Genomic DNA, 21,504 nt, shown 5'->3' on the forward strand with positions numbered 1-21,504 from the left:
TGGACAACGCATCTTTTCAAACCACCTGGAACAGAATCTGTAAATCCACAAATGATTTTCCATCGATCAAGTCCTATTTTCATTCAAATGCAGTTTAGAACCACACGGTGGAATACCTTTGAAGCAACCTGATAAACCTAAAACACTGCATCTTTAAGTTTATGACGATGCAGTTTTATATGTGCTAATGGAATTTAAAAAAAAAAAAAAAACAGTTCAAAAAATAGAATGGCCAACGTGCTGCCAAGGTGATGGAGTTAAAGTGTGCAATGGTGTTAAATAATTTCCTGTCAAATTTCAAGACCAACATTCATTAAATAATTGGAAATGTATGAAACAGTATCCTTTTAAGGAGTTTTGTCATAAGATAAGCACATCTTAGTGATCAAATCACTACCAGAATGCTGGTAACTTCTGAGATTTCATTTTTCTTCCAACGGCGACCTGTTTTTCTCTAGAACAGTTACTAAGAAAAATATTTTTCAGCTAGTCATAAGAATGACTTCCTTAGAAGCCCTTTCCTTTGTACCATTAAACAGTCTGGAAAATTGCTTGCTTGACTCATTCATGCTGTCAAAATATACTACAGGCTAAGGCTGACCGTCAGTTTTCCCTGTTTCCTAGAACAACACATTCAATTTATGCATGAAGTTCTAAAGTAACGGCATCTGGAGTTTTAGCATCACTTTCATGTATTGATTAGTTTATAAAACTATATCCACCCAGGCTAGTCTAATCATTTTCTGTGCCTGAGGGCTGCCACTAATGCAAGAAAAGTTTCGTTCATTTAAATCCATGGTCAATCAGAAATTCAAAGAGAAGATATTAGAATTATTTGGAGATTACTCTATTTGCAGTTACTTGGAGATAATGAGATGAAATAAAATATGCAAAATATGAAATTCTTTACAAAAATAATGATGAGGTCAACCAGGTCATCACTGGAACTTCACATTTGCTGATATACATTTTAAGAATCTTAAAAGTAACACTTATTCTTTTACCAACTGTCTATTTTATTATAATTAATAGAGGAGATATAGCAAAATGGAAGATACGTAGCAAAAAGGAACCCTGCTAATTACGATCCATTTGTTTTAGGGAACAGAAGTCATAGCGAGTGTTATTTAGAGAGAAAAAAACATTTTTGAATCTGAAAGCTAGCAGGGACATTAATGAAACAGAGTGACTCCACTCCACCTTCTAACTATGAATAAGAAATTAACTAAGTACGTGAGAAGGTTATTTCTTTTTTTTTTTTTAAGTCATGTTTTCAAATTTATCGACGGTGCTAATCAAAAAGTAAAGTCAGCTCTATATGGGGAGTCTGGAGCATGTGAAGATTTCCAGATGGTTTTATCCTCGGGAGAAAAATACATCTTCTATATGGATTGAGAAGTCATGGCAAAAATACTACCTTCCCTGAACCTCTCAGCAGTATTAAAAGAATGGTTGTTAACCAGGAGCCTACAGCTTTTGAAAATATATACCTGGCCATGTCTCTTGGTTTAGAGATTCCAACTGAGTAGGTCTAGGTGGTGGGGCAAGTGGTAGGGGTAGGGAAAGAATATACCTGCCAGGTCTTTTTTGCTTTGCGCAGAAAGCCTGGAAAAGCACCTGAGATGCTATCTGGCACACAGCAGGCATGCCACGTAAGCTGTTGACTCACATGGAATTAAGTGGGTCCTACTGTTAGTATGGTGGACCACTAAGCAAGGGAAAGGTTTGAGTCTAGCAGGTATTTGTAGCAAAATGATCCAACTGGCACCATCTCTTATATACTCTTCTACTTTCAATGCTGAGCTTTCACATTTCTACAGTTAAAGTTCCAAACTGGCAGGTCCTTTGAGGACAGGGTTTTAATAGGCATTTCCAAAAAGCCAGTCATAATTGTTTATGTTCCCTCATTTTTCAAAAATCATATGCTAGGCAAATAAACCAGAGGTGACAAAAGGTTATAGATCAAAAAGCCCTGGAAGGTATTAACATAGGGAGAAAGCAGTCCTCCTTCAGTCATCCTGAAGCAAACACATTTTGAAAAAGTAAACAGATTTAAAATTTGAGGCCATACTGTGACTAGGGAGGATTAATAAGGAGTGCCTTTATTAACCTGAAAGTTACTATCATTATCAGTATTTTAGTATTTTTTTTCCAATCTAATATTTCCATAAGTGGTGGGGGGGGGGAGGGAGGGAGAGAGAGAACACACAAGTGCATGCTCTTTGACTGTTGATGTTATCTGTAGAAACTTGTCTGCTGGAAAATGTTTCTTTAACTTTGGTTTGGCTCCTATCTTGGATCTGATGGGAAATAAAAACTTTTCCATGGATTAGAGCCAACTGAGCCGCTAAAACAAAAGGTAACATTCATTAGAGGACCATGGTACCATGATCTCATTCTGAAGGTTAATTTTTTTTTCACATTAAGTATGGATTGTCTGAAGTTTGGAAAATTCAAACAATGTCAAATAAAATAAGTAAATATCAGCCCTACCTTAAATGTTATTGTTTACATGAAAAAATATTTTTAGCTATGAAACAAAAGAGTAGATAAAAAGAACTCATTTGATTCCCAGCTTAATCATTTAGCTTAATTTCCTATCTCTGTGATATCCCCAAAATGTGAGCACCTACACACACATACACATCCCACTTGCTATTTCTACATATATCCAATAATATGCGATTTCAATATGAAACCATTCTTAAAAAGAAGTGACTTTTTCTCAATAAAATGTGAGCATCTAAGGGTGTTAGCTCCCTTGATTTTTAAACAAAATAGAGGGGGGAAATCCCAGCTTTTACACATCTGCTAACTAAATATCAATTGACCATTTAATGCCAGGAAGGACTTACTGCACAATTTTTGGCATCTTCTAAAATGCTGAAGGGACTTCCCTGGTTACGCAGTGGTTAAGAATCCGCCTGCCAACGCAGGGGACACGGGTTCAATCCCTGGTCCGGGAAGATCCCACATGCCGAGAAGCAACTAGGCCCGTGCGCCACAACTACTGAGCCTGCGCTCTAGAGTCCGCAAGCCACATCTACTGAGCCCACACGCCACAACTACTGAGCCTGCACGCCTGGAGCCCGTGCTCCGCAACAGGAGAAGCCACCGCAATGAGAAGCCAGCGCACCACAACGAAGAGTAGCCCTCACTCGCGGCAAATAGAGAAAGCCCGCATGCAGCAACGAAGACCCAACGCAACCAATAAATAAATAAATAAGTAAATAATTTTTTTAAATGCTGAAAACAAATTTTATGTTTCCTGCCTTCAGAGGTCCTCCTGTACTTTCTCCTAATTGTTTCACAACATGTTAAAAGCCTAAATAGCCAACTCAATTAAACAGGCTACAAGCATCTCCTTCAAACATATTTGATCCTCTTTCAACATCAAGTAATACAATTGACTCATTGCCACATACTAAATCAATACACAGCAGAATAGAATGGGCAATAATCAATAGCCTTAACAAGAAGGCAGTGGCATGGCTCAATAAATAAAACAGTAAGCGCACAACTCATATCCAGAATTAGAATATAACAAAATTCATACACAACTGCAAAGGAAAACCCAGAGCTAGCTACAGGAAACTACTAGGCTATACTAGCCCTGAAAAGACAATAAAATCAGGGAGCTGGGGCATTCTTCCCCATTTGCTGCAAAAAGTATATATTCTCATTTCTAACTAAAATAAAAAAGTCTCAAGCTTGTGAATTAGGCCAGCATCGTTAAATATCTTGAAGCAAAAGAGACCATTTTACTGAGCTAGAATTGGATTCCTATCAATTCTGGGTAATATGAAAGGGGGAAAAATGAGGACGTGATAAATGGAATATCTTGGACTTGGATGCTCCTTTACACCTTTGAGGAAGTTAAGTGGTAGATATTTTACCAACTAAGTAAGTTTATACAGGTATAAAAAGAACAAAGTAGGGATAGTGCAAATCATGAAAAAATAGACTTTAATATCTAACCTTCTAGTCTGTGCAGGTACTTTACTGAATAAACATTAACTTTATTTTTGAAACAAAGTCCTAGGTGAGTCTTTTAGGAAGAAATTTACATAAATAATATACTATTTGAAATATCAAATGTGAATTACTTATTTTAGGCCAACACAGAGCTAAAGAGGCATTAGTTTTAAATGAAATTAAATTTGGAACAGATGGTTACAACCACTTTTCCAATCATGGATAACTGCATTTATGAAATGGGTTTTTAGGCACAGACAATGATATAAATACTGACTTATTTTATTAATACTACCCCAGTGAGCTTAAAGGCAAGTGGTACACATGCTAGAGGTTAAGAGATGTTTTCTCTTGATAACAGGTAAATGAATAAGCTAGTATGTGATAATGCAGAAAAAAGTCATTTTTAAATCTTTAAATAACGGATAAATACCTGTAGTACAGTATGCAAAATAATGCGACATTTCTTCTGACATAAGGAAAGTTCTTCTCTTAAGGGGAAGATACCTTAGACTGAATTCCAGCATTCAGACAAGAACACCAGGAACAGCTAGCTACTAGGTATGAAGTGTTTACACTGAGAGAGAGGTTGCATGGAATAACCTATATTACGTAAATGATCTCACTGAATCCTCACGAACATTCAAAGCAGGTATCATTAGTCTCATTTTATGGAGAAGGAAACTGAGACTTCGGGAGGTAAAGTGATTGGCACAAAGTCACTAGGAAGTGACTGATGGAATCAAACCCATATCCAGCTGCATTCATGGTTTTGGCTCTTAACCAGGTCTTACTCTTTGCCATGAAAAGTTTTTTACTTACACATTTTTGAATATGGCTTTTTGCAATTACTCTGCAGATGCTACTTTGAGTAAAAACTCCAAGGTAGCATTGGGACTAAGTGAAAACCATCAGTGGCTACATTCTCATTACTCCTGGCACCGATATATTTGCTATAAAGTAATATTTTATTGTAAATTTCATCCCAAGGAAAAGAGCAAAGAGGCCAATCTAGACACTCAGAAAACACCAAGAGGAAAAAAAAAAAAAAAAAAGCAAAACTATAGCTAAAGCAAACTAATGAAGAAAATGCCCAGAGAAATGAAATCAAAGGACAAGGAGTACCAGCATTCTGGTATACTCACCTTTCCCTGGGATCAATTTGGTTCTGAACACAAAATAAGTTTTATTTCCATACCAAGTTTGAGTTTATATATCAAAAACAATTTTGTTAACAACATTTCTAACTGGCTGTTTGACTAAACTGATGCATTCAAGAAAATGGCCAAGAGGCACTGAGTTTCTAATCGTTTAAGGAAAGGATCCTTCTAACACTAGCTATTGATGTTAAAGGTTTTCTTTTCCCTTTTGTCCAAGCTATCATTCGTCCAAATGAAAAGCTCTGTGAGGATAATTATATGTTTCTCATAGAGCATTTTCAGTCATATAATGAACACTAATATTTGGATACCTCTTTTAAAAGTCCAATTTAAACTAATATTTACTAAATACCCATTAAGCCCAGGAATTTGACGTCCTTAAATCCATGTTTTTCTGAGAGCAAACATGCTCTTTTTGTCATATCGTGAACAAAATGCAAACAGTGATTCTTATATTTAGTCATTTTTATTTCAATTACAAATAATGCAAAAGTCTTAAAAACAATGTCATAAGCTATTTTAAAATTAAATATTCATGTGAAAAAACTTTCCTCTTACTAAAGATAAGTACTATACAAATATACAAAGAGTTAAATTACCTTCTAAAATATTATTCCTAGCTAATTTTTAAAATACAATCTTAAAAGTTAGCATAAATACTTAAGTGTGACATACAATAGGAAGACGTATTATATAAATCATTGTCAAAGAGGTGGGTGAATGGTTTAATCTAGATTTTAATTTCATATAGTATAACTTACAAAGACTTAGAAAGGCTTAAGCACAGTTTTTTGTTTCCAGTATTATTATAAATGCCCAATGAAACTCATGAAATATGAAGGAACTCTCACCCATTTTAAAAAAAAATGCCTCATGGTTCTATGCATTAGAAAAATATCAATTATACTACTTCCTTGAATAAGAAAGGATATTCTATTTTATGCAAAAAAAAAATCATAAGGATAATTATGTAATGAAAACCTCCTTATCTGGTGCCCCATACTTCACTTCCAAGCTTTGTCTTAGAATACTGAAACTCTTATTTGTTTTTTTCTCAGAACAGCCTATTATTCTGATTTTCTATACTGTTTCCAGTCTGGCATGACTTTCAAAATTCTTCCTGACCTAAGTTTTAGATTCTCTATATTATCAAACTTGTAGTTAAAATTTACTATAAATTTTCCATTTTAAATTAAAAAAAAAAAACCTTATTAGTGATTATTCAGGGATGTTTTTCTGAATTAAGAAAAAGTGTGAGTGATCATGTTTTAAAAAGTATAGTTGTCTTTGGGGCTTCCCTGGTGGCGCAGTAGTTGAGAATCTGCCTTCCAATGCAGGGGACACGGGTTCGAGCCCTGGTCTGGGAAGATCCCACATGCCACGGAGCAACTAGGCCCGTGAGCCACAACTACTGAGCCTGCGCATCTGGAGCCTGTGCTCCGCAACAATAGAGGCCGCGATAGTGAGAGGCCCGCGCATCGCGATGAAGAGTGGCCCCCACTTGCCACAATTAGAGAAAGCCCTCGCACAGAAACGAAGACCCAACACAGCCATAAATTAATTAATTAATTAATTAAAAAAAAATGAAATCATTTAAAAAAAAAAAAGTATAGTTGTCTTAAATTCAGGCAATTTCAGTGACTCAACAAATATGCCTAAGTATGTCTGTCACTCTAATGTGCAGACTCACTAATAATTAACACTATATTTTTGTATGCATAAGATCGCTGTGTAATGCTTCCTAACACTTTGTCAGCTTAAACAAGTTAAACTCAGAGCATAGGCTCTAAAGACAGGCTGCCTGTATTGAATCCCAGTTTGACCACTTCCTGGCGATGCAAACTTGCATAGGTTACTTAATCTTTCTGAGCCTCATCATTTTATATAATCAACAGATGATGATCAAAGCAGGGGAGTAAACTTAACCATTTCTATGTGTTACCTAAAAATCAATCTGATTCAGGTTTATCTTGCTAAATTTTGGAATATGATGGGTCTAGTATAAATCTTTTACCATGTAAACACACTCTACTAATACAAGCACACAGTTTCTCTAGTAGTACACATAACCAGAGCTGAAATTCATCTGCTCTTCCCACACTGACTACTTAACGGTTTCCAAGTTTTTCATGACAAACCTCTCAGACATACACAAGGACATTTAAATGCCTACTTACATTTTACGTGGGCAAATTTGTGTTCCACTGGGACATTTTAATATTAAAGAATAGAAGAGTTAAAACAATGTTTTATTATTCTATGATCATTTTAATCTTCATTATACTTCTCAGAAGCTGTAGTCTATCAACAACCTAACAGGCTCTGTGTGTTATTCACCCACTGCCTATTGCAATGTCAGGTACATAGCAGGTAATAAACGATGAAAAGGGGAGGAAGAATGGATTATTTTCCATTAATTGAGATGCAGAAGTGGCAAATACTTTGGTCTGCAATTTTTAAAATTCCTAACCATTCAGTATAAAAATATGTGTTTGGGGTGAAAATCTCTCCTCCAGCATTATTCATCCTTAAGGGAAATACAGAAGCCAAAAGTAGCCAATAAAGATTCTAAAAAATAGTAATAATAATTTTGCATTTCTCACCATGCATACTTAACCCACTATATGTATGTTACATGTTAAGCTACTATATGTTAATCATAGTTTAAAGGTTGGGGGGAAGCTACTTAAATAGACTCCACCATGCAAAAACTTGCAATGTAGATGACTCTTCTTCAACGTGGATATGACTTTTAGTTTACCTGAGTTTAAGATGAGTTTGTTTTTTGTTTCTGGAGTGTTCTTTTATATATTGAGTATTCTTATGTGTACATTTGTCTTCAATTTAGTACTGTGCTATGATTCATGGAAGGCAATATCTGGCAGTAAAATTTCATAATAGTGAAAAACTTTTAATAAATAAAATCATGATGATAATCTTTTCTCATGGCTAGATTTAGATTTCATTAGTTTCCACTTAGCCATGAAGAGATATGAGATAATGTGAAGAAAGTTCATTCAGAACACAGATCTTTCTTCACAGGATTCTTTATAAATAAATGAATTCTTTAGTTATTTCGTTCTTCATGGTTCATTTCTCAGTTGCCTCCCTTAAAGAATTGTTTTATGAAAAGCAATGTCGTCTACCAAAGAGGAATCTTATTTTGGGCATGATAAATTTGGTTCTGTTTTTCTCTAAAACCTTTTTTTTTTTTTTTTAACTTGGCCCATTTGGTAAGCTAACACTGTTTAGTTATAAAAGCTTCCTGGGACTGGAAGATGTTACTAGACTTATTTTCAGTCTATGAACGATTTTAGAATATTAGATGAGCAAAGATATCTGAAAGCAAATTATCGTCTGAATGCAGTAACATGGAAAAGAATGAATTACAGATGTAATTTATCCGTCATGAGCAGATCCTAAACACTGATTATGTCCGTGCTTGTGCAGAAAATTGAAAATGATAGAAAAGCTTCCCAGCTTTTCTAACTTTAATTTTCCATGTTTTACTTTGTGTAATTTACTGTCTACTATTAACAGCAGATGCTTCCTGCCTTATTTGAGAATAGCCTGGAATTAAGTATAAGCGATTCTGAGAACCAGAAGCCTCCACACCAAGTCTGAATTTTATGCAGAGAGATAAATTCTCAGTTAAGATGCCTGGGGCCGTATGGGGTCTTGAGAAAACAGTTTTTGGATCTCAATAAATAGTGAGTCTCAATCTAACATGAACTGCAATTAAAATATAAATATTGTTGAATAAATTGAGATAGCATCAGGGACCTCCTTGGCGGTCCAGTGGTTAAGACTTTGCCTTCCAATGCAGGGGGTGCGGGTTCGATCCCTGGTCAGGGAGCTGAGATCCCACAGGCCGCACGGCCAAAAACCCAAAACAGAAAACAGAAGCAAATTCAATAAAGCCTTTAAAAATGGTCCACATCAAAAAAGTCTTAAATAAAGAAAGAAAAAAAAAAACTGAGATAGCATCAGAAGAATCCTTCTGAGCCTAAAATTGTTATCTAGGGTTAAAATATAGGTGGTTCCCAATAGACCAACGGTGATGCAGGGACAGCTGCCCCAGCCTGGTGGCCTGTGGCTATGGGAACTCTCTTACTGGGAATTCCCTCTAGTTCTTCTCTTTCTACTTGTGGTCTCAGAATTAGTAGTTGTGAGAGGGAAGGGAGGGGAAAAAAAGGAAAGATAAACCACCAGACACATTTCTCTCTCTCTTCCTTAAGTTTCTCTTTCACTGACCCTCCAATTGCTACGGAGAAGTTCCACCTCTGAACTCTACCACCACCACCTAATATACTGGTCTCCCTGTTAGCAATTTGCCCCTGGAGGGCTGTGTTTTTAATATCTGCCTTTCTAAAGTTTGACACAGGAAGTGTTTAAGTTATACTCCTTGAATTGTGAAATCCCCACCCCCTATCACCTCCTAAATGTCTTTCTTCTCATATCTGGTTCTTTATTGCTGATCCCTTGACTATATCCTATGATAAAATGGCCAGAAAACAAAAACAAAAAAAAATCTTAGTTTGATATTTTCACTATGCACCTATTTTTCCCCATTTCTACTAGTAGTCAGAAAGAAACGGTATCAAAACAAAGCTACACTTTTGATAATTTTAGAAAGGAAAGAGAATGGGAAGAAGCTGTTCATCAATATGAAGTGCCACAGTGGACCAGACTCAGAACCAAAAAGCTATACATTTGAAAAGGAAGCAGGTTGAGACCTTAGCAAAAAAGAAAGGTTACTTGGAAGATATATTAACAAAAAAAGTCATCCCACCCAGGGGAAGCTTTTGACATAGCCCCTCATTCCATACCCTGTCTTTAGTCCCTATGATTCTGAGACACTGCCCTATTGAAAGCCAGCTCTGGGGCACAGCAGCAGCCCAAACATGGAGCTGAGGAAACCTCTCGCACCGGCTTGCAGATAGTGTCCGGGGGTTTGGGAAAGGCTACCTTCCCTGCATTAGGCCCGGATGAATTTCCGGAGCCCCCAAACTGAAACTTGAAATGTATTTTTCCCATTGAAACAGTTTAACAAAAGCAGTTGGGGGTCTATGACACTAATATCACTTAAGATGTATGACGGGATAGTACTCATAACGTTTCTGGGGAGCCTCCTGGGTTTAATTAATAATCAGAGTGTCCAGGGTACTCTTTGTACTGGACTATAATTCAAGCATCCTATGGGTTACTTAGGCTTCCCAGGGCTAGACTAATGACTTAACCACACTGCTTCTGTGGAAAAATGCTTTCTAAACAATTAAAACTTTGGAATATGTTTTTTTTAATACATTGGGGGACAGCTATATAGTTTATACAGTGACTCCTTAAGGTGATGAATTTAAAATGTTTTTCCTACATGGCCATACATTTAAAACAAATATATAATCTTTGAAAGTTGGTGGAAGCATTCTTGATGCTATTTTGTGTTCACTCACTGATTCACTTGTTGACTTAAAATATAATGTTTTGAGTATTTACTGCTTTAGGCCCTATGCTGTGAATCTGCCTGGAAAATTAATTTTTATTCTTAAGCACTGCTGTTCAGGTATTTTCTTTGCTGAATCCTTGGGATGTGGATATGTAAATTAAGAAGCAATGTTTTACAGGAAAGTGGTTAAAAGTGCAGGCTGTGAAATGAGGTTACCAGGCTTGGAGTCCGCATTTTACTGGGTGAATGACCTTAAGTGGACATCACTTAACTTCTCTGTACTTCAGTGTGACCATCTGAGAAACGGCAGTGATACCAGTAACTCTTCAAAGAGTTTATGTGAGGACTAAGTACTATGAAAAAATTAAAAGCACTGAAAATACTGACCAGCATAAAATAATTTTCAATAAATATTAACTCATTTTATTTTGCTTCATGCAGAGGAAATAAAGTATATTTGCAGAAGAAGCAGAAATAGGCATCAGAGTAACTACAGATTCTTTTGTCGAAATCATTGAGACCTGTTTTTTTATGACATACATACCTGTTATATTCCAGTTATAAATATATAACTGTTTATATAAGTATGCACTGGCAATAGGAAAATTTAAAAAATAAAGAAAGCAATTTTTAAATTCTGTATTAGTAAAAATCAATGCATTTGTGATAGGCCATATTTTATTGACTAAATATATCATGATTTGAAAGGAAAAAAAAAAAAAAAGGCAACTCTAGTTAACGAAGACAGGAAAAGTGAGGACAGGTTTGCCAAGATAAGAAGATACAAGTTTCTCTTCAGAAGTGATCTCCCCTCATACCCAGATGCTTTTCAGGGAGAGATACTTGATTCTGGAAGTTTTCTGGGGGGGGAAAAAAAAATCTCGCTAACTCCCATCCCAGTAACTGCCCTCCTGAACATCCATTTCCCCCTTTCTACCTAAACTACCCAGAGGCATGGTTTCAATCAGGACGACAGTTAAGTACATAGTTTCCAGCTATCCTTGCTGCCAATGAGAAACCAGGATGAATCACTGGGTGAAGCTTAGAGGACTTTTGCTAAAAGGAGCCTAAGCGGGCTGGGCTGTGGCCTCTTTTGCCCATGCTCCTTCCTGCTTCCTGGAATGCAGATGTGGTGGCTGGCACTGCAGTGGCCATCTTGCAAGTTTTAAATAAACCTATGGTTGGAAGTCACGTGCTCCCGAGGACCTAAGGGTGAAGAAACCTAAGTTCTAGTGACTGTGGAGTCATCACATGGGCCTGGACAACCTACTGAAATATAAACCCTTAATTTGTTTATGCCTCATGCTGGGGAGGAAAGGTGTCTCTGTTACTCGATACTGAATATAATCCCTTAAAGACAAAACATCTAAATCATTTCTGTATGACTCCAGAGAGAAATATAAAAAGGGATCAGAACCAACAGATCTGAAGCTGGGCAGTTAGAAAGCTGGAAAGAACTCAGGGATAACACAAGAAGAAGAATACCGGTCAGACACGGCCAAGGCCCAAAGGTATCCAGGAGACAGCCTTTCAATCAAATGATAATGTATAAGGGATTATAACTATCAGTATTTTTAAAACACAAGTCCTTATAATATAGAAAGTTTTATCTCTAACAACAAATCAAACTATCTCAAAGTGAAAATCTTTCAAAAATGTGCCAAAAGAGTATAAATAATGCTGTAGGTGATGTTCATTTGATGTTTTCTGTATAAGAAATACAGTATTAGATAAAAACTCTGTAGTTGTTTATCATAAATAAATATTAGAATAAGATGTCCTCACCAGAATTATTCTTAAGGTGAAATTCACCAAGAAATCACTATTCTAACAATCTGTTATACTTCAAGCAACTAAGTATTTCTAACAAGCCTTTCCAGTTGCTTTTACTGAAATTTCTGTGTATTAATAACTATCATCAGGGCTAAATCACAGACCATCTACTTAGTTATCCATTTCCACTGACATAATTTTTGGCCTTGTTAACATAGAAATTGCTCCCTTATCTACAAGCACAAAATGTTGTTTCTGCTGAAGTTTAAAAAAACAAAAACAAAAACAAAAAAAAAAAAAAAACAAAAACAAAAAAAAAAAACACTCAAAATTTGCTCAATAGGATATCTTTGTAAGAAAATAAGAAGCTTTGTCTAAGTCTGTGGGAAGGCAGAGACATTGCTCAGCATGAAAGGTAAGAGATTAGCGATGTTGATAGCTGAAATCCTCTACTTATCCTTGGCAAGGAAAATGACAGGATAAGCTTCCCAAACTAGGTCCCTAGGTGTCTGTGCTGAGTCTGAGAAACATTCAATTTCTCACCTCTCACGTGAACCGGGCACATGTCACACACTTCCTGAATACAAGATTTACACCACGCTGCATAGGCTCTTTTAAGTCAGTAATAGCCGTCAGCAACAGCCTTGTACACGGAATTGCTTTGAGGCCATCCGTGGAATCAGAATTTTGTGTACGTTTAGAAGTCTGAGTTACAATTAAAGTTTGAACTCGATTATAAGTGCCACATTGCTTTAGGTTTAAATTGTTTTTAGTTTGCCACACACAAAAATTGAAGCAAGGTTTAATGTGAAAAAGAAAAAATAGAAGCAGTGTACCATAATCTTATGAAGGAAAAAAAAACTAGTTCTAGAATTAGTGCCTTAGGTATCATGATTCAAAACACGGCTTGAAATTTGTCCAAAAGTTTAAAAATCTTTACTCCTTTAAAAAATATTATCCTAAAAAAATGTCTAACCATAGAATATAAATAGGTAAATGAAAAAAGTTGTAAGTATTACCAAAGCAGCTGTGGCTACTGAGAATTTCATTAAAGAAAGGTTTGTGTCAGAGTTGATGACATTACACCTGGCTCATTCACAGGGTGTTCTTCACAAAGTTGTGACGTTTCTGCTTAGAAAATACAATTTGAACTTTCATATGATACACAACGCTACACAAGTTATGCTAATAGTTCATCTCCTAAATCATTAGGGGGAAATGAGGAAGTCCTGTGTCAACCTGTCACTGAAAGACACATTGAATATGTACCTACAGAGTTACATGTACATACAATACTCTGTCAGAGTTTTAATATCACATGGGAGATGCCCTTAGCAAAACAACAAACAACAATGAAATGCTAGGTAAAAGTTATTCCAATTAGGAACCTACTAGATCAAAGTTTTAATTCAAAAGTAGATGTTTAGCCTGCAATTTGCAGATACCATTTTGTCAGGATTATCAGCTGAACTGGTTTAAAAGATATTATGGAAAGACTATGCTGGGACTTAGAGCAGGAGCAACACAGGCAATTGCTAAATTGAAGATAAACTGTGCTAATAATGGAAGATCTTCTAAAATGTAAATGTAAATACCTTGAGACCACTTTATTATGTCCAGTTATGTCACCCTATCCCCGCGTAACCATCTGGAGACTTGGTTTATCTGCGTTATTAACTGTGAGTTTTCTAGTTGCTCATTTACCTGGATGTTTACCTATTTGTGTGTCTTCTAATAGCTGATTTTATTACTTCATATATTCTGCTAAGTCTTCAGAGGCACTTTAAATGTGTTTGTTCACGCCCTTGATTCCACACTACTTTGCAGTGGAATCTGGTCTCTGATGTGTCTATGATAAATCTGATCAGCTGGGCTATCTATATACACAAACATGTATAACAGTGAAATGAACAATTATTTATCTTAAACAAAATTGCCTAATTTGATAAGAGAACAAGGTACTAAACTTTTCAAAGGTAAAAAGTTTGCTAGATTTTTGGAAAATAGATAGTAAACATAAAGGTTATATTTCTCCTCCCACAGCCCCTGAACAATAAATGGATATTTGAAAAAGAAGAATTCAATAAGCAAGTCTCTTTCTGCTGCTCACAAGATGAAAGCTTATTTTTTGATAATATAAATAACTTGGCATCACATTAAAATACAGCCTGTAGGCTTTCTTTATATCAACTACTTAATTTTAGTTAAGAGATCATTACTGAAGAAAATAGGTAACTTGCCATTAACGACTCTTTGAATCATCATTCCTGAAACATAATATTCTAATAGCATCTTATAGTGCTGACATTTTTCTTTTGATATTTTTCTCTTTTGGTATCCCTTTCATAAGCCATAAGAAAAAAAAATCCTCTCCAGCATTAAATAAAACACCTTTTCTAATGTTCAGTATTTCTGAAGTAATAAAACACTCAAATCTATAATCTGTGAGCAATTTAATTCTCAATATGAATATACTCTTAGACTGTTGGAAATTAAGACTGCAAGTGCAAAAGCAAAATTAAGGGAGAAAAGTTAAATGCTTAAAATATTGTTTAATTTATAAATGATAACTCATTACATCTTTTGTTCTTTCTTACTGCTATCATTCTATTTCAGTATATGCATATGTACATATATTCCTCATTATTATATATTCTCATTTTACTTAGCAACACATTTATTGTGATGCAGAATTCTAGGTTTTCACGTAGTAAATGCATCTAAGTTAATTATTTAAACTTTAAAATCACCAATATGCAACTAAAAGACTATCAGCTGATTCTCTTCCTATTCCCTTTAGTAACATGCCAATTGATTTCTTTTACATAAATACTTTCTTGAACTGTTTGACTTCTGTTTTTAATGAAATGAATTCTCCGCCTCTATGTAGAAGTCTGCTATAAACCTAAGTCACCTGGGAGCCTGGCCAAAGTCTGAAACAGCACAGCTGAAGGGTACAGCCATTTCCCAGGGTCCTCTCAGAGAGTATTTGGTTTGCTTTCCTAACTTGCTAAAAATAGTAGATTACACAGGCTACCTCCATCTCAGGGCTCAAGAACTCACAAAAGGCTGGACTATGGATTGTAGCAATATATAGAACACATTTTATTAAAGAAGTCAGGATATTACAAGTTTTCTAAATTCCTTCCGTTTACTCTCTGAAACAATACAAATGATCTAGCGGTTACTGGCATGGAAACCTCATAATGCTCCCAAATTTCAGAACTTCAGGCATGAGTCATAGAGTTACTTTAACTGTTTTAAAATATGTTTTTGATCTATTTTAGCCACAAAATTGAACACAGGAAGACTACTATCTAAAAGGTGGGATTCTGAATACTCTTATCAAGAATCACATGTGTTAGTTACAAACATACACACATATATATGAAACATGGCTTTTTGAAACATGAATACTTAATTACACATTCAAATTTTTTAAAATTAATTCTTAACATAGTTCACTAACATTTAAGGAGCTGTTGTTCTGGGGATGAAGCTCCACCAGAAATAAACCTGTGTTTATTTTTTCCCTGTTACTTAAATCAAAATATCTTACCACATTTTAGACACTATAAATTAAATTTCACTTTCTCTTAGAAAGACAAAGAATATGGACAACGTTTGCACTGATTAGCTGCGACAACAAGCTGATTTCAAAAGTAAATTTAAAATCTTGAAATTATTTGTTATTAAAAAAAAAGTCCTTGATGTTGATGTGGCAGTTGAATCCTGTTAACCACACAGCATGTCATTAAGCAATGCTCCTGCTTTACTCAAAGGGGGACTGTTCTATGGCCACAAGTGAGCAGCAACTAAAAAAATATTTTGAGATTGAAAAATAGCGACTGAATTTTAATGTTTCACAATGTTTCCAAATGCTGTGAAAGCAGGTCTTCTGTGAAACCACTCAGTGTCACAGCCAAGTTTAAGGTCCTTCATTTTGCAGTTACCAGTGCACCATCAACTGTCTGTGGGATTAAAAATTGGATTTACTAGTAATTGGGTCAAAACAGGGTTACTTATGGACACAGCTGGTTACCGACAAGTGTAATTAGCCCTTTGCCCCTCATTTTATGGGTCCCAGTCTCTAATTACACCTAAATTCAGTGGGCAGGAATTTAGGAAGACACAGTCACAAGGTACAACCACTGTGCCCTTCATCAATGCCTTTCAAAGGAAAGGGAAAAAAAGGCCCAGTGGTAATTTATAACTCTTGTTTATTGATCTTTAGTACTATGACACTAAGAACAATCTAACACTATAAGGTATCTTTGTTGTCGTTAATACCTTTTTTTATATTCTACTTTGAAGATAATATCCTTGAGTCTTTGGTGAAACTTTAGCAAAGTGAGCTGCACAAACTGGACCAAGAAGCAATTTACTGAAATAGTTAACTCACAAGTTAACTCATAACATTGGGGTGAGTTATGAGTTAACTTACAAATTAACTATTTCAGTTAATTCACCCCTATGGTATTAAAGAAAGGTTACTGTAGCACTATTTTTTTTCTTTTTGCAAAAGACAAAATGGATCTATGAAACTTTCACTTTTCTATAGATGTTGAAATAACAGCGACTCCCCTCTCCAAGGTTCAAAGAGTGAATTAAACCAGCACATTAATATTCAAAGGCAGTTCATTAAACCACGTACGTAGAGAGTACCCAGGAATCTTCACACTTCTAGTCGACCTTGCACATCAAAATTAAGACATGTATGCTATCTTTTAAAAGACCCACTTTCAAACGTGATACCTGAAATACGAACCCAATGACATTTTTGAATGTCGAAATATACTAAAGTGAACTTGTTGGTATTATGGTGCCCACAAAAGCTAACTTTTAACACCTTTAGCTGAGACTGTTACAAATAAAAACATAATAATCAGGAGGTAACAGAAAATAAACTGCTAAGTTACTTCACATTAGAATTTTAGAAACTTAAAAAATCCAATTAATAATACTACTCAAGCATTTCTACTGAATTATAAAAGCCACATTCAACAAAGTTTATGCCTCTGATAGGGTACTGTGGCAGCAGCTCAGAACCTTACTTCTAGTTATGTTTTCCACAACATGCATTGCTTCTGGCCTTAAAATAATATGCTCATACAACAAAAAGGAACTCCATAATGTCAAAACATTAATATAAAAAGTCTATCCAAGTTTAGCTGACAAAATCTGCTATACTTTTACAACAGTACAGCACGTTTTCAAACAAGCAAAAACAAATCATCCCCATTCAGCTAGTGCCATGGCCTTGTATATAATCTATGCACATGCTAACACACACATGTATCTACATTACTATTCCTATAGATAGGCGCTGACTTAGCTATTACTAAGTAAAAAGTAGGCTGACACCTTCTGCTCTAGAAAAAAAAAAATCACAGCATTAAAGGACGGAGAAAGTTATTCATAACAAAGAAAGTTTGGCCAGACTTGGTTCTATTGCTTCTCAGTAAAGTCCCCCACCTCAACATCATCAAGAACACACAGTATAACTAAAACTATTAACACAGCAATCCATAATTCCAAACTCAGTGGACTGTATATCCATACCCCCTTTATTCAATTATTGCATATCCTTAAAATAATATAATATTTACTCACTTTCAATGAATCAAAGCAGGCGATTACTCGTCCATTTTCAACTTGGCAGCTTTTCGAAGGATGTGCAAATTTACATTCCGTGTCTGGCCGTGAGCAAGTCCCCCTTTGGAACTCTCTACATACTTCCAGTGTTAGCCATTTTGTGTCCCGGATTGGTGTGACACTAACAGCCATGTTTAGATTTTACAGGTAGTTAAAATTTTCAGTGAAACCAACAAACCCAACCCCCCCCAAAAAAAACAGTAACAACCAAAAAAAGAAAAAACTGAACTAATAAAACTGTAAAATGATGATGAAAATGTCTCCTCCAAAATACTTTTCCCCCACTCCCTGCTTTAAAAGTACATGGAAAATTGTGTTGTCAATATCAAGGAAAAGATCTCCCACTAGAAATTCACAGCATGAAACTGTTAATTCAAAGAGGTTTTGGTTTTTAGAGAAATACTAGGATCGTAAGTAGATGAACGTTTAAAAGTAGGGCCTCGAATCAGCCTTGTGCCCTCAGTAACCCCTTCCCAGTGCCAATTTGGAGCCCAAAATGCAAGCATGAAAACGTGGCAGACCCTTTGACACCGAATTTCCAAGCTGCTTTCAGCAAAGTTGTCTGAAAGGGAATCTCCTCACAGCTGAATTTGCAATGGAGTTTGGTGATGCAATCGGTATTGATTAGTTTGGCATAGACAGATGCAGCAGTTTAGAGCAAAATCGAGAAAATGATTTTTTTTTTTCCTCCTTGATTTCCTGGCAGAAGATATCTTACTTTTTCAGCAAACTTTTCTCTTAAAACTAAAGCAGCCTAGGGCAATGCCAGATACTTAGAGCTTTTCTCTTGATTATAAGTAGAAATGGGGGTGTCTGGGCTAGAGGTGGAGGGTGGATGTGCTGTCGTCACAGTCTAGCTGGCAGCAAGCAAGGCAAAAGCAGAGACTGCTCTAGAAGCGGTTCCAAGCAGCAGAGACGTCAGGAAAGGCACTTCTTAGTACCAACCTGTAGAAAAAAGAGATAGGTTAAGATTTACTAAGTAGCTCTTCACTGACGTCCTACAGTATCACAACCTTGCCATGTGCTACCAGACTAAGTAGTATTCAAGTCAGCCTCTCTCTCTCCCTCTCTTACACACTCACACACACACACACACTCTCTCTCTCACACACACACACACACAATACTTACAGTGAGGCATACTGCAGCCAGCCATCGTAGATTTATTAAAAAAAGGGGCCGTTTCCCCTTGTGAAGCAATGCATGATAGAGAGATAACCAATCACAGATAGTGTTGCAGCAATATTCTGGGCAGAAAGCCAATAGTGTGGGTTGTCTTATGAAAGGTCGCGCCTGTCAGACGTTCATTACTATGCTATAAGCACAGAAAATGTCCATCAGATGTGACTTATTCCACTGCAAGAGGACGAGCATGTGGGTTTTGAATTTACCCAACATGCAGTTAGTGGACTAAACCATGTTAGTTTCAAAACAGCTTCTCAAACAAGTCCAAGCACTTGAAGATCATTATCAGGAAATAAAAAGCAAGGTTTAAAAACTGCAGCTGACTTCCAAGCTGCTCTCCCTCCGGCTCTGCGCAGGCACGGGCACTGAACAGCCTGCTCCTGCTGTCCTGACACGTGAATAAAAAAGGAAAGGGGTGTTTACAAATGGTACATTCTCCTGACCTATCCAATTCACTTCCTTCTACAGCCCAAGTCCTGCCCCTCCACTGAAAGCGGCACTCATACTGTAAAACTATTCCATTCAGCCGGCAGACACTTTGTCAATATATCACAGGCAGGCGAGATATGAACAAAAGCATCCTTTATTCTAACATTTTTTAAGCAGAAGTTGAGGTCATGTGGGGAAAATAAGGAGCGCAGTGTTGTCAGTGTGGCTGGCAAATGAGAAGTCAACCTCAAGGGAGAAAGTGATTCCATCGCAGAAACATTAAATATTAAGTGAACAATTTGATTTGGGCAACATGATGCCCTTCAGAGGTACGAATGAAGCTGGAGGGTAGGAGCTGGGGGGGATCCCCTATTGCCTAACGATCTATTAACTCAGACTGCTCTCTATAGCGGGGCATTTTTGCTTTTAACAACTTACTTTCTCTTTCAATCTGGATGGAAAAACTTTCAGAAAATGCTCAGTAGTTACACAAACAAAAGCATACATTTTTCCCCCCATTTTGAATGCTACCAAAGAAAACAAGGCTTTAATAACTCTAAAAGTTTCACACTCTAAAGAGCAATGACACAGTATAATAAATAGTGTTAGGTTACACTTCTTCAAGGGCCAAAAATGGCCAACTGGCGTATAATATATTTATAATTTGGAAATTAGAATACAGAATATGAATATGAATATATATACATACATACATATACATAAACCATGGATATCTAGCTGAAATTTTAAAAATTTATTTGAGAACTAATACTGTATTTCTTAACATTAATTTTTAAAAAACTACCAGATACTAGGTTTAGAAAATATTGTAGTAAGACTACAACTTTTGGAAAGATTTAAAAAAAAAAAAAAAAAAACTCATACTGATGCTCCAGAAATATTTTTGTTTTTAAAAAATTTTCCGGTCCTAATTCCTGGTTCTGTAAAAACAAAGCCAAGTTGGTCACGAACTCTTAAGATTCATCCACCTTCCTTAACGTCTACTCTGCATTCAAAATTTCTCAACTTCTTCATGCCTTGCGTATGTACCACATCTGTGGTCAACATCTCTTTTGTCTTTCTGGAATCTTCAAGAGCTTCACCTGCAACCGTTACCTCCTTTAGAAGCTGGCTAACATGTCACTTCTTCCAAGAAGCTTTCAAGATGTCACTTCCTCCGTCTCCACCCACCCATATATTAACACTGTCTCCTTCCAATTACCTCTGCTCCCCTATACAGTGTTTTATTTGCTTACATGACTGACCCACTAGCCTAATGTTCCCAAGGACAGAAACAATCTTACTCATCTCAGTAACCCTAAGTGCCTGGCTTAGGGATGGAAAACAATGGAGCTCCATAAACTGTGGCAAATTAAATGATCAATTTCTACGTGCGAACTGGAATTAACTTTACAGCACATAAATACACAAACACATGCAGGAACACACCCATATAAACAAATATGAACACACACCTGAAAACACACACACCACACACACACTCCTTGTTGCCTCTATAAATTTCTATATTCCAGGGTCACTCAGGCCTCCCACTGTCTAGGAATCCTCCCCCTGGCCCTGGACAGCTCCCTCTCACACTCCAGCTCTTCTAAAACTTCATTACTCTCAAGTCCCTCCTCCTCCATGTTGCTCTCACTACCAACGGTAGATGATCTTATATGTCACAAATATTTCATAGTAAAAATAGTGGCCCTCAGGCATGAACTCTCTCTCACCTTCCCACCACCCATCTTTAAACTATCTCTCTGTAATCCTTCTTTCTTCTCAGTCTCCCAGGAGCTTTCCTTTCTCCGGCCCAAGGTTAAGCTGCCACCTTAACTGGCTCCTTCTCAAGACTTCTTTCCCTCTAAACTCCCTCTC

General features: G+C 36.3%; 1 protein-coding gene across 14 annotated transcripts in view; it reads right to left on the bottom strand.

Annotated features, from left to right (window-relative positions):
* MBNL1 (muscleblind like splicing regulator 1) overlaps nt 1-21,504 on the bottom strand; it is a 177,898-nt gene that overhangs the window by 127,000 nt on the left and 29,394 nt on the right. For 10 of the 14 annotated variants that reach the window (XM_082394412.1, XM_082394402.1, XM_082394410.1 and 7 more), the window contains exon 2: nt 17,968-18,954. The exons of 2 other annotated variants lie outside the window; for them this stretch is intronic. In XM_082394412.1, the coding sequence (XP_082250538.1) occupies nt 17,968-18,141 (174 nt within the window). In that variant the 5' untranslated portion in view covers nt 18,142-18,954. Of the gene's footprint in view, nt 1-17,967; nt 18,955-19,140; nt 19,583-21,504 lie in introns of those variants that run through there. 2 more of the 14 variants (XM_082394411.1, XM_082394401.1) reach the window with 2 other exon arrangements.

The sequence above is a fragment of the Balaenoptera borealis genome, assembly GCF_965194805.1.
Source record: "Balaenoptera borealis genome assembly, chromosome: 5".
Lineage (NCBI taxonomy): Eukaryota > Metazoa > Chordata > Mammalia > Artiodactyla > Balaenopteridae > Balaenoptera > Balaenoptera borealis.